The 12,804-nt window shown below is 44.3% G+C and overlaps 1 protein-coding gene across 1 annotated transcript in view; it reads left to right on the top strand.

Annotated features, from left to right (window-relative positions):
• LOC118239348 (platelet binding protein GspB-like) overlaps nt 1–12,001 on the top strand; it is a 48,001-nt gene extending 36,000 nt beyond the window's left edge. Inside the window, exons 4-5 of the mRNA XM_035449489.1 lie at nt 4,719–4,870; nt 8,027–12,001. Coding sequence (XP_035305380.1) covers nt 4,719–4,870; nt 8,027–12,001 — 4,127 coding nt within the window. The remainder of the gene's footprint in view (nt 1–4,718; nt 4,871–8,026) is intronic.
• The last annotated feature ends 803 nt before the right edge of the window (nt 12,002–12,804 follow it).

Genomic DNA, 12,804 nt, shown 5'->3' with positions numbered 1-12,804 from the left:
CAAATAAAACAATTGTATTATTGATTAGTGTGTATTAACAAAATAATGATTCTCATATTTTTATAGAGATTGGATCATATTTATTCCCCTACCATGGCCTCCAAGTCACCTGCCACTTTTTTCCCACCTCTTTCCTATCTTGCTTCCCCAGCTGTTTCTCTCCCTCAGTTCTGTGTTCAGCTGTGGGTGTCTGCTCTGCTTCCATCAGCCACTGGATGAAGGCTCGATGATGGCATATAAGGCAGTCATCAGTCTCATTATACGGGAAAGGCATTTAGGGTAGCTTCTACACCATTGCCTAGATTGTCAGTACCTGTCATCCTTGTAGATCTCTGGAAATCTCCCTAGGGACAGATCTCTCCTCCACCTATAATGATTCCCTCTGTTATGCTATCTCTCATCCTGATCTCCTCTATTCTTCTACCCACTCAAACAATCTGTTAACCCCTTTTTCTCCTCTCCAATCCTCTCTTCTCCCTCTCATTCTCCCAGATCCCTCGATCCTACCCTCATGCTCTCAATTAGATCAGGAAATCCTGTCCCCTTGCTCTGCTCTGGGGTCCATGCATTCTTCTTGTAGGATCCTCCTTGTTAACTATCTTTTTGGTAAAGAGAATTGTAGGATGGTATTCTTTTGCTCTATGTCTGAAATTCATATATGAGTGAGTACATACCATGTTTGTCTTCTTGTGACTGGGTTTCGTCACTCAGGATGGTTTCCTCTAGTTCCATCTATTTGCCTGTATATTTCAAGATTCCATTGCTTTTTTCCACTGAGTACTACTCCATTGTATAAATGTACCACATTTTCTCTATCCATCTTTCCGTTGAGGGGCATAGGTTGCTTCCAGGTTCTGGCTGTAACAAACAATGCTGCTATGAACATAGTAAAACACATGTCCTTGTTGTATGAATGTGCATTCTTTGGGTATATGCCCAAGAGAGGAATTGCTGGATCTTGTGGTAGAATGATTCCCATTTTCCTGAGAAACTGCCATACTGATTTCTAAGGTGGTCTTCAAGTTTGTGCTCCTACCGGCAATGTATGGGTGTTCCTGTATCTCCACATCCTCTCCTACATAGACTGTCATTGGTGAATCTGTAGATTGCTTTTGGCAAGATTGCTATTTTTACTCTGTTGATCCTACCTTTCCGAGAGCATGGGAGATCTTTCCATTTTCTGGTAATCTTTAATTTCTTTCTGTAAACTCTCAAAGTTCTTACTGCACAGGTCTTTCACTATTTTGGTTAACATTACCCCAAGATATTTTATGTTGTTTGTGGATATTGAGAAAAGTGATGTTTCTCTGATTTCTTTCTCATTTATTTATCATCTGTATATAGAAGGACTACTGGTGTTTTTGAGTAAATTTTATATCCTGCTACTTTGCTGAAGGTGTTTATCAGCTGTAGGACTTCCCTGGTAGAGTTTTTCGGATCACTTGTATACACTATCATGTCATCTGCAAATAGTGAAAGATTGACTTCTTCATTTCCAGTTTGAATCCCCTTGATCACTTTTGTTGTCTTATTACACTAGTTGGAACTTAAAGGACAATACTGGAGAGATATGGAGATGGACAGCCTTGTCTTGTTCCTGATTTTAGAGGAATCGCTCTTTGAGTTGCTCTGCTTTGAGTTTCTCTCCATTTAGCTTGATGTTTGCTATATATTGCTTTTATTATGTTGAGGTATGTTCCTGTTATTCCTGTTCTCTCCAAGACCTTTATCATGAAGGGGTGTTGGATTTTGTCTAAGGCTTTTTCAGTATCTAGCGAGATGATCATGTAATTTTTCTTTCTCAGTCTGTTTATATGGCAGATTACATTGATGATGGATTTTCATATGTTGAACCATCCTTGCTTCATCCCTGAGATGAAGCCTACTTGACCATGGTGGATGATATTTCTAATGTGTTCTTGGTTTCGATTTGCCAGTATTTTGTTGAGCCTCTTGCATCATATTCATGAAGGATATTGGCTTGTGATTCTCTTTTTTAATTGTGTCTTTATGTGGCTGGGGTATCAAGGTAATTGTAGTCTTGTAAAGAGAGTTTGGCAATGCCCATTCTGCTTCTATTGTGTGTAACAATTTGATGAGTACTAGTTCTTGTGTGAATTTCTGGTAGAATTCTGCAGTGAAGTTATCTGTAACAGGGCTTTTTTTGGTTGGCAGACTTTTGATGACTGCTTGTATTTCTTTTGGGTTCGATTTAAGTTGCTTATCTGTTCTTGATTTAATTTTGGTAAGTTCCATCTATCCAGAAAATTGTCCATTTCCTTTAGATTTTCAAATTTTGTGGAGTACAGTTTTTCAAAGTATGACCAGATGATTCTCTGAATTTCCCCAGTGTCTGTTGTTATATCCCCCTTTTCATTTCTGATTTTCTTAATTAGCATGCTCTCTCCCTGTCTTTTATTTAGTTTGGATGGAAGTTTGCCTTTCTTGTTGATTTTCTTGAAGACATTGAGTCTTCATTGAGTCTTTGGAATGTTTTCCTAGTTTCTACTTTATGGATTTCAGCCCTCAGGATGATTATTTCCTGGCGTCTACTCCTCCACTGTGACTTTGCTTCCTTTTCTTCTAAATCTTTCAGTTGTTGTGTCAAATCTCTAGTGTGACTATTCTCCAGTTTCTTCATGTTTTCTCCAGGTTTTATGAAAGGGTTTCTCTGTGTGGTTCTGGCTCTTCTGGAACTCACTCTATAGATCAACCCTCTTGTGTCTGTCCCACCCCAGTGTTGGGATTAAAGGTATGCCACCATGCCCCACTTATTTATCATAATTTTTAGTTTAGTTATTATTTTAGTTTCTCCAATTTTTTAAATTTTGTTTTCTGTCTTCTGAGAGAATGGGTATATTTGTGAGTCCAGGTTATTTAGTTTATCGGAATGGTCTGCAGTTCAACTCAGTTGCCAGATTATCCAATGTAATTGTTTCCTTCATCCACTGACTCACTGATAGACATCTAAACTGATTGCATCTCTTGGCTACTGGGAATAGGACCACAGTCAGCAGGATGTTCAGATAACTCTCCCTTTGGCCTGTGGGGAGGAAAGATACAGCTGAACCACACAGTAATCAGTAGTTCTCATATTCTGAGGAACTTCCATACTGCTTTCTTAGTGGTCTCACTGATTTACATTTCCACTGATAGTGTAGAGAGACCCTATACCTGTCCTCACCATAATTTGGGTTCTCTCTCTCTGTCTCTCTCTCTCTGTCTCTCTCTCTCTCTCTCTCTGTCTCTCTCTCCTTCCCCAAATCATTTTCATTAGATTGTCCCAGTGGCACACACCTTTAATACCAGTGCTTGGGAGGCAGAAGCAGGCAGACCCCTGAATTTCAGGTCAGCCAGGTTACACTGAGTTTGTCCCTAACAAAAGAAACAAAACAAAACAGAGACAGATTTCAGCACATAAGTTTGCTGTCCAGGACTCACTCTGGAGTCCAGGCTGGCCACAAAATCACAGAGACTCCCCTGCCACTGTCTCCTGAGTGCAGGAATAGAGGTGTGAGCCACTACAGCCTGGGCCGGATGGGTTTTTCTCAGCTCAAATGATTAGGATTTAGGGTGTATCTCTAATAATCCCGCACGGGTGTGCCCAGCTGCTTGAGTTTTAGTTAATTCCAGATGTAGTCAAGTTGAACACCAAGATATCAGTCAGGTGATGTATGGAGTGTTGGCCTGCATCTGTGTGTGCACGGCGTGTGCATCAGAACTTCTGCAGCCGGAGTTGTAGATAGCTATGATCCAACATGTCCGGTGTTGGGAACCCAACTGGGGTCCTCTGCACAAGCAGCAACTAGCAAAGTTTCTAGAGGGTTTGCCTCTCTCCAGGTCCAATTTTTATTATTTTTAAACTTTTGATGTTAGTATGCATGTCTGTGCCTAAGTGTGTGTGAGCGCAGGTGTCCATGAAGGCTGGAAAAGTCAGGCAGTGTGAGTCACCCAGTCAGGGCTGGCAGCTGAACTCTGGTCCTCTGTAAGTGCAAGTAGGTATTGCTAACCACTGAGCCATCTATCCAACCCATCACTGTAATTCTTATTTGTATTTTCCTGATGGCTAGAGATGCTGAATACTTTTCCATTTGGTTGTTGGTCATATCGGTCATCTGAGATGCCTGCCTCAACCTCCCAAGTGCTGTACCTTTGGCATGTAGTGCCATGCTCTGCCAACACTGGGATATTTAAAAATAAAAGGGGTGAGATATCATGTAAGTAATTGTGTTGCCACCAAGGCTGGTGACCTGAATTGGGTTTTTTGGAATTCATATGGTAGGAAGGGTAGAACCAACATCTGCATGTTGACTTCTGACCTCTACCTGTGTTCTGTGGTATGTGTATGAGCAAAGAAGAAATAAAAGAATGCAATTTAGGGATTTTATTTATTTATTTAATTTGATTTTTTTCAAGACAAGGACATTCTGCCTCCTGAATGCTGGAATTAAAGATATGCACCACCACTGCCCTGATTGTATTTTGAGAATTTTTAAAATGTGCCTAGTGGTGGTGATGCATACCTTTAATCCCGACACTTGGGAGGCAAGGCAGAGACAGAGGCAGGTGGATCCCTGAGAATTCCAGCCAGCCTGGTCTTCAGAGAAAGTTCTAGCACATGTAGAGCTACACTTGTCTTGAAAAATAAACCAAACACGAAACAAAATCAGCCAAGCAAAACATTTTAAAACAAGTGTTCTTACCTCTCTCTTCAGCAGGACAGACACGTCATGACCTTCCTTACACCACCATACTCAGCCCGGAACAAATTGGGGTCCTCCAAGAGGCCTTCGATAGCAACATGTTCCCATCCAAGGAAGAAAGGCAAGATCTGGCTTCAAGACTCCAGCTTAAGGACACGGTGGTGAAGGTTTGTGTTTAAGAGTCACTTACGGTAGTCAGCTAAGAAAGGCGTCTACTGGGCTTTGATGTTGTCAGTTCAAGTTTTAAGATTATTTTATTTATGTGTATGCCCACTTGTTTGTATGTGCACCATGTGTATTCCTGGTGCCTGAGGAGGCCAGAAGAGGTTGTCATATCTCACAGAGCCAATTACAGGTGGTGGGTGCTAGGAGTGGAACCTGAGTCCTCTGCAAGAAGAGCAGGTCGTCCTAACCACTGAGCTATCTCTCCAGTTGGGCCCCCTTCCTTTGCAGTTTTTTGTTTTTGTTTTTATTTCTTTGAGACAGGGTTTCTCTGTGTAGACATGGGAGTCCTGGAACTCACTCTGTAGAGCAGTCTGGTCTTGAACTCAAAGAGACCCACCTGCCACTGCCTCTCCAGTGCACAACCACCACCTGACCCTTTCAGTTTGATGAGAGACCATCTCTTGAATCTAACACTAGTCTTGATCTGCAGATGGATCTTCCACTTTCGAAAGTGCTGGGATTAGAGTCATAATCAGGCCCATGCCTGATTATCAAGGAGGAATTGGTATTACTTTATTCTTGAGACAGGCTTACTGAATTTGTTATGTAGATCAGGCTGTCCCAGAAGATACAGAGTTAGTCCGGCCTCAGCCTCTGGAGTACTAGGATTAAAGGTGAAGACCCCAAAGCCTCACTTTCAATAGCTTCATTTTTCTTTTTCCAGCAGGGTTGCTCTTTGTAACAACCCTAGCTGTCCCCGGAACTCACTTTGTAGACCAGGCTAGCCTTCAACTCACAGATCTGCCTGCCTCTGTCTCTCTTGGGTGTTGGGATTAAAGGTGTAACTTCAATGTTTTTTTAAAATAGTTTCTCTGTCGCTTAGGAGTCTGTCCTGGAATTCACTCTGTAGACCAGAGTTGACCTTGAACTCACAGAGATCTGCCTGTCTCTGCCTTCTGAGTGCTGGGATTAAAGGCATGCACTGCCTCTGCCTGGCCTTTTTCAATGTTTTTTAACAGTTCCTCTTCATTGACAGTGGTATTACCCAGGCATGGATGGTTTTATTTCATGGGCACACATTTATTTGTAGTACACTAAGACTCCCCTAGAAGATTATAAATACAATATCTGCAGTTCCCACGGAAGCCTCTCCGACCCCACCCACACGGATAAAAAAATAAGTACCATACTTAAAGGGGTTGCTTTCTGTATTCTTTTGTGTTGTGTTGATAAAACATATATTTTGCCCACATTGTTCTCAAATTTATATAGCTATGGATGACCCTGAACTTCTACCTTCATGGTTCCACCTCCAAAGTGGCCCATAATATGGCCCAGAATATCGTCCTTGATGTTCTGAACTGTCTTAGTGTCTTGTGAGCTGGGGTTGGATAATGCTGCCTGTTGTGGCCACTGAGAGTCCCACACCACCTACCTTCCAAGACCCAGGATAGGAAAGGCTAGAAAACATATTTAGCTAAACCTGAGGCGATTAGTAACTAGCTTCTAACACCCAAACCACAATCCTGAGGATCCTCCATGTCTCCTCTGCACCTGTCCCTTAATTAACCTGCTGTCAGGCTAATGGTAATGGGCTCATTTGGAAGAGTGATTGCCTTGAATGCACAAAGTCTTGAGTTCTATCCCTGGCACAGAATCTACTCTTCCGTTCTCAAAAAATAAATGAATAAGAGATGAATTTCTGGAGTTGGACACATGGTTCAGTGGTTAAGAGTATTGCAATGGCTATTGCTGCAAAAGATATGGGTTTAATTCCCAGCACCCATATGGTGGCTCACGGCCATCTGTAACTCCAGGTTGAGGGGATCTAATGCCCTCTTCAGGTCTCCATGGACACTGCATGTTGACAGGAACATAATTAAAAATAACAAGAAAAAAACAGGCATGGTGGTGCACATCTTCAATCCCAGCACCCAGGAGGAAAGGGCAAGGGGATCTCTGTGAAGTCCCGGACATCCTGGTCTACATAGTTCCAGTAGAGCTCATAAAAACCCTTGTTCAGCAAACCACATATATCAGAATATTATAACATATAACATATAAGGTACATGTTAAAGTATCTTTTAAAAAGTGGTTGGGGGCTGGGCGTTGGTGGCACATGCCTTTAATCCCAGCACTTGGGAGGCAGAGGCAGGCTGATCTCTGGGAGTTCGAGGCCAGAATGTCTCCAGAGCAAGTGCCAGGATAGGCTCCAAAGCTGCACAAAGAAACTCTGTCTCGAAAAACCAAAAAAAAAAAAAAAAACGAGGATGGATAATGGGATAGGAGATGGGATGCAGTGTCTGTGGGAGGCATGGGAGGATGGTTGGGAGAGGAAACTTGGATTGATACATAAAATAAGATTGTTTTGTTACGATAAATCTTTCTGCCAAATGCCACCTGAGCCCCACGGCCATGTGTGAGCTTTACGCCAGCCACCCGGCCGAGTTAGGGCCCAAATGAATACACAGAACCTTGTATTAGGTTCAATGCTGCTTGGCCAATGACTAGGATTCTCATCTGTTAGTTTAGTCTTAACTATCATACATCTATATATTTTATAAGACTTATCAGAAACCTTATTGGCATCCCTCCTTGCTGGTGGATCACATTGTGCCACTGGAGCAGGAGCGGAGGGGGAAAAGGGGCCCTTCCTGTTTCTCCTTTGCTTAAATGAGTCTCCTTGAATGTCACTTCCGGCCTGGAACACCACTTCTCTACTACATTTCCCAGAATCCTCTTTGACTCTTAGTCCTTTCTAACTTGCTGTTTCATTGGTCAAACATAACTTTATTAAACAATCAATAGGATAAACATACAGAGAAGTACTTTCCCCGTCATTGTTTCATATCCAAACAAAACCAAAACCAAAACAAAGATACATCAAAAAAAAAAAAGGAAAAAACAGACCGGGCATTGGTAGCTGTTAATTGAAGCACCCAGGAGGCAGAGGCAGGGAGATCACTGTGATTCGAGGCCAGACTGGTCTTCAAAGAGAATTCCTGAACAGTTTCCAACCTACAGAGAAACCATGTCTGAATAATAAAAAAACAACCACTGAAAATGCACAAGTTTATTTCTAATATAAATAAAATTTATTTAAAAAAAACATGAGAGGTTTTTAAAAAAGAATTGATACCAATGTTTCTTTTTCTCAGATGTGGTTTAGAAATCAAAGAGACAAACTTCAGACACAGCAGCAAAACCATCATGGGAGCTCATCTCTGGTGGAATCCAGGCGGGTCAAGGTAGTGAAAGGAGTGTCATCCAACCAGGCATCAAGGGAGATGGGTGCATCATCCAACCAGGCCAAGAGACTGAGAAAAGAATCATCCAACCAGGGACCAAGAGAGATAGATGCATCATCCAGCCAGGGACAAGGAGGGATGGGGCCATCATCCAACCAGGGACCAGAGGAGATGATTGCATTATTCAGCCAGTCACTGAGAGAGATTGCTGCATCATCCAACCAGCCACCAAGAGAGATGGATGCATCGTCCAACCAGGCCAAGAGAGTGAGAAAAGCATCATCCAACAATGCACCAAAAGAGAAGGGTCCACCATCCAACCTGGCACCAAGAGAGATGGGTGCGTCATCCAACCAGGGGCTAAGAGAGATGATTGCATTATTCAACCAGGCACCGAGAGAGATGGCTGCATCATCCAAGCAGGGAACAAGAGAGATGGATGCATTATTCAACCATGCACTGAGAGAGATAGGTGCATCATCCAACCATGCCAAGAGACAGAGAAATGCACCATCCAACCAGCCACCAAGACAAATGGGTGCATCATCCAACCAGTCACCAAGAGAGATGGATGCAACATTCAACCAGGCCAAGAGAGTGAAAAAAGCATCATCCAACCATGCACCGAGAGAGAAGATTCCACCATCCAACCAGGCACCAAGAGAGATAGCTGCATCATCCAACCAGGGGCCAAGAGAGATGGATGCATTATTCAACCAGGCACTAAGAGAGATGGGTGCATCATCCAACCATGCCAAGAGACTGAGAAATGCAACATCCAGCCAGCCACTGAGAAATATGGATGCATTATCCAATCAGCCACCAAGACAGATGGGTGCATCATCCAACCAGCTACCAGGAGAGATGGATGCATCATCCAGACAGGCCAAGAGAGTGAAAAAAGCATCACCCAGCAAGCCACCAATAGTGATGAGTCCATCATCCAACCAGCCACCAAGAGAGATGCAGGCATCATCCAACCAGGACAAGACAGCGAGAAAACCATCATCCAACCAGGCACCAAGAGAGATAGCTGCATCATCCAACCAGGACAAGACAGCAAGAAAACCATCATCCAACCAGGTACCAAGAGAGATGGGTGCCTCATCTGGCCAAGCACCAAGAGAGATGATTGCATCATCCAACCAGGACAAGACAGCGAGAAAACCATCATCTAACCATGACAAGGGGATGAAAAAAGTGTCATCCAAGCAGACCATGAGAGAGATGGATGCATCATCCAACCAGAAACCAAGAGTGATGGCTACATCATCCAACCAGGCAAAAAGTGAGATGGGTGCATTATTCAACCAGGATTCAGGAAAGATGGGTGCATCACGAAACCAGGCCAAGATAGTGAGTAAAGTATCATCCAACCAGGCACCTAAGGAGATGGGTCCATCATCCAACCAGCCACTGAGCGAGATGGATGCATCATCCAGCCAAGCACTGAGAGAGATGGAAGCATTATTGGACCAGGCACTGAGAGTGATGGGTGAGTCATCCAACCAGGCATCAAGAGAGATGGATGCTTCATCCAACCAGATACCAAGAGTGATGGTTACATCATCCAACCAGGCAAAAAGTGAGATGGGTGCATTATTCAACCAGGATTCAGGAAAGATGGGTGCATCATTCAAACAGGTACCAAGAGAGATGAATACATTATCGGAACAGGCATCAAGGGAGATACGGGCATCACCCAACCAGGCCAAGACAGTGAGAAAAGTATCATCCAACCAGGGACCAAGAGAGATGGGTCCATCATCCAACCAGCCACTGAGCGAGATGGATGCATCATCCAGCCAAGCACTGAGAGAGATGGAAGCATTATTGGACCAGGCACTGAGAGTGATGGGTGAGTCATCCAACCAGGCATCAAGAGAGATGGATGCTTCATCCAACCAGATACCAAGAGTGATGGTTACATCATCCAACCAGGCAAAAAGTGAGATGGGTGCATTATTCAACCAGGATTCAGGAAAGATGGGTGCATCATTCAAACAGGTACCAAGAGAGATGAATACATTATCGGAACAGGCATCAAGGGAGATACGGGCATCACCCAACCAGGCCAAGACAGTGAGAAAAGTATCATCCAACCAGGGATCAAGAGAGATGGGTCCATCATCCAACCAGCCACCGAGCGAGATGGATGCATCATCCAGCCAAGCACTGAGAGAGATGGAAGCATTATTGGACCAGGCACTGAGAGTGATGGGTGAGTCATCCAACCAGGCATCAAGAGAGATGGATGCATCATCCAATCAGATACCAAGAGTGATGGTTACATCATCCAACCAGGCAAAAAGTGAGATGGGTGCATTATTCAACCAGGATTCAGGAAAGATGGGTGCATCATTCAAACAGGTACCAAGAAAGATGAATACATTATCGGAACAGGCATCAAGGGAGATACAGGCATCACCCAACCAGGCCAAGACAGTGAGAAAAGTATCATCCAACCAGGCACCTAAGGAGATGGGTCCATCATCCAACCAGCCACCGAGCGAGATGGATGCATCATCCAGCCAAGCACTGAGAGAGATGGAAGCATTATTGGACCAGGCACTGAGAGTGATGGGTGAGTCATCCAACCAGGCATCAAGAGAGATGGATGCATCATCCAACCAGATACCAAGAGTGATGGTTACATCATCCAACCAGGCAAAAAGTGAGATGGGTGCATTATTCAACCAGGATTCAGGAAAGATGGGTGCATCATTCAAACAGGTACCAAGAGAGATGAATACATTATCGGAACAGGCATCAAGGGAGATACGGGCATCATCCAACCAGGCCAAGACAGTGAGAAAAGTATCATCCAACCAGGCACCTAGAGAGATGGGCCCATCATTCAACAAGGCACCAAGAGAGATACGTCCAAAAGTATCATCCAGCCAGCGACTAAGAGAGTTGAGTCCATCATCCAACAAGCCACTGAGCAAGATAGATGCATCATCCAGCCAAGCACTGAAAGAGATGGAAGCATTATTGGACCAGGCACTGAAAAAGATGGGTGAGTCATCCAACCAGGCCAAGAGAGTGATAAATGTGTCATCCAAACAGCCACCAAGCGAGATGGATGCATTACCCAAGCAGGCACTCAAACTGATGGGTGTATCACCCAACCAGCCATCAAGAGAGATAGATGCATTATGCAAACTGGCTTCAAAGGAGAAAGATGCATCATCCAACCAGCCAGCAAGAGAGATGGATGCATTATCCAAACAGGCTTCAAGAGAGATGTGTGCATCATCCAACCAGCCACCAAGAGAGATGTGTGCATCATCCAACCAGCCACCAAGCGAGATGGATGCATCATCCAGCCAAGCACTGAGAGAGATGGAAGCATTATTGGACCAGGCACTGAAAGAGATGGGTGAAACATCCAACCAGGCATCAAGAGAGATGGGTGCATCATCCAACAAGGCACCGAGAGATGTGGATGCATCATCCAACCAGGCATCAAGAGAGACAGATGCATCATCCAACCAGGTACCGAGAGAGATGGGTGAACCATCCAACCAGGACAAGACAGTGAGAGGAGTACCATCGATACAGGAGAAATCCCTAAAAGATAATGAGGTCTTTGCACCCAAGGCTGACTCTGCTCAGCTACTGAGTACCAGGGGCTCAGACAGTAACCAGGAATCATGGAAGAAAATTGGAGCAAAACAAACTGAAGAGTCTGGTGCCTCTGTAAGGAAGTATGTGGAACATTCTGAGCTTTTGGACATCTACCAAAGCAGCCTGGACCAGGTCCAGGCTCCCTGGGCATCTATGCCCTTCGACATAGACACATTAGTAAAAATGTATGAGTTGCCTGGGGATAATGACCCCCAAGAATTTGATAAGTATCTCTACCCAGGGTGCCTTGACTGACCTAAAAATACATCCATAGCTTCAAAGAAAGACCTGAAAATTCACAGCTCCCTGTTTTTCAGAGGGAAATTACCAGAATTGCACTCTCACACACTTCTTCTGGCTGAGTTCCCAAACTGCCTCTTCAGGGAGTTAAGAGGGCAGGGGAAGTAGAGACCCCAGAGGTGTGAGCAGTGCTGGACAATTCCTAGAATTTCTTCCTTGGCCAACGCAAGCATAGACACAGGTCTACTGATTGATCCTGCTGTGGTGGTTGAATGAAAATGGCCCCAAAAGTTCCTATGTTTGAGTGCTTGGTCCTCAGTGGAACTGTTAGAGAAGGATTAGGAGGTGGGGACTTGTTGGGGATGGGTCACTGAAGGTGGGCATGGAAGTTTCAAATTCCATGACAGATCCAGTTTCTCTCTCAGCCTGCTGCCTGAGGATCAGGATGTAAATCGCTCAGCTCCCGCTCCAGCACCTTGCCTGTTTCCCCTATGATGATTATGGACTAACCCTCTAAAAGTGTAAGCAAGCCCCAATAAAATGCTTTCTTTTGTCAAAGTTGCCTTGGTCGTGGTGTCTCTTCACAGCAATAGTACAGTAACTATTACACTAGCTTTCTTTTTTTGTTATTATTTTATTAGTTCTAGTTAGGGAACAAGCTTATTTCAAGTCCCTTCTCCCTCTCCCTCCCCTCACCCCCAACCCTCTTCCCCCACCCCCAATCTACCCCCCAACCCATCCACCCACCACTCCCCATGCAGGGTAGGGCCCTCAACTGGGGCTCTGCAAAGTCCACCAAGTCTTCCTATGCTGGTCCT

This window comes from Cricetulus griseus, chromosome 9, assembly GCF_003668045.3.
Source record: "Cricetulus griseus strain 17A/GY chromosome 9, alternate assembly CriGri-PICRH-1.0, whole genome shotgun sequence".
NCBI lineage: Eukaryota > Metazoa > Chordata > Mammalia > Rodentia > Cricetidae > Cricetulus > Cricetulus griseus.
The sequence above is the reverse complement of the archived record's forward strand: the minus strand, read 5'-3'. Positions and strand labels throughout refer to the sequence as shown.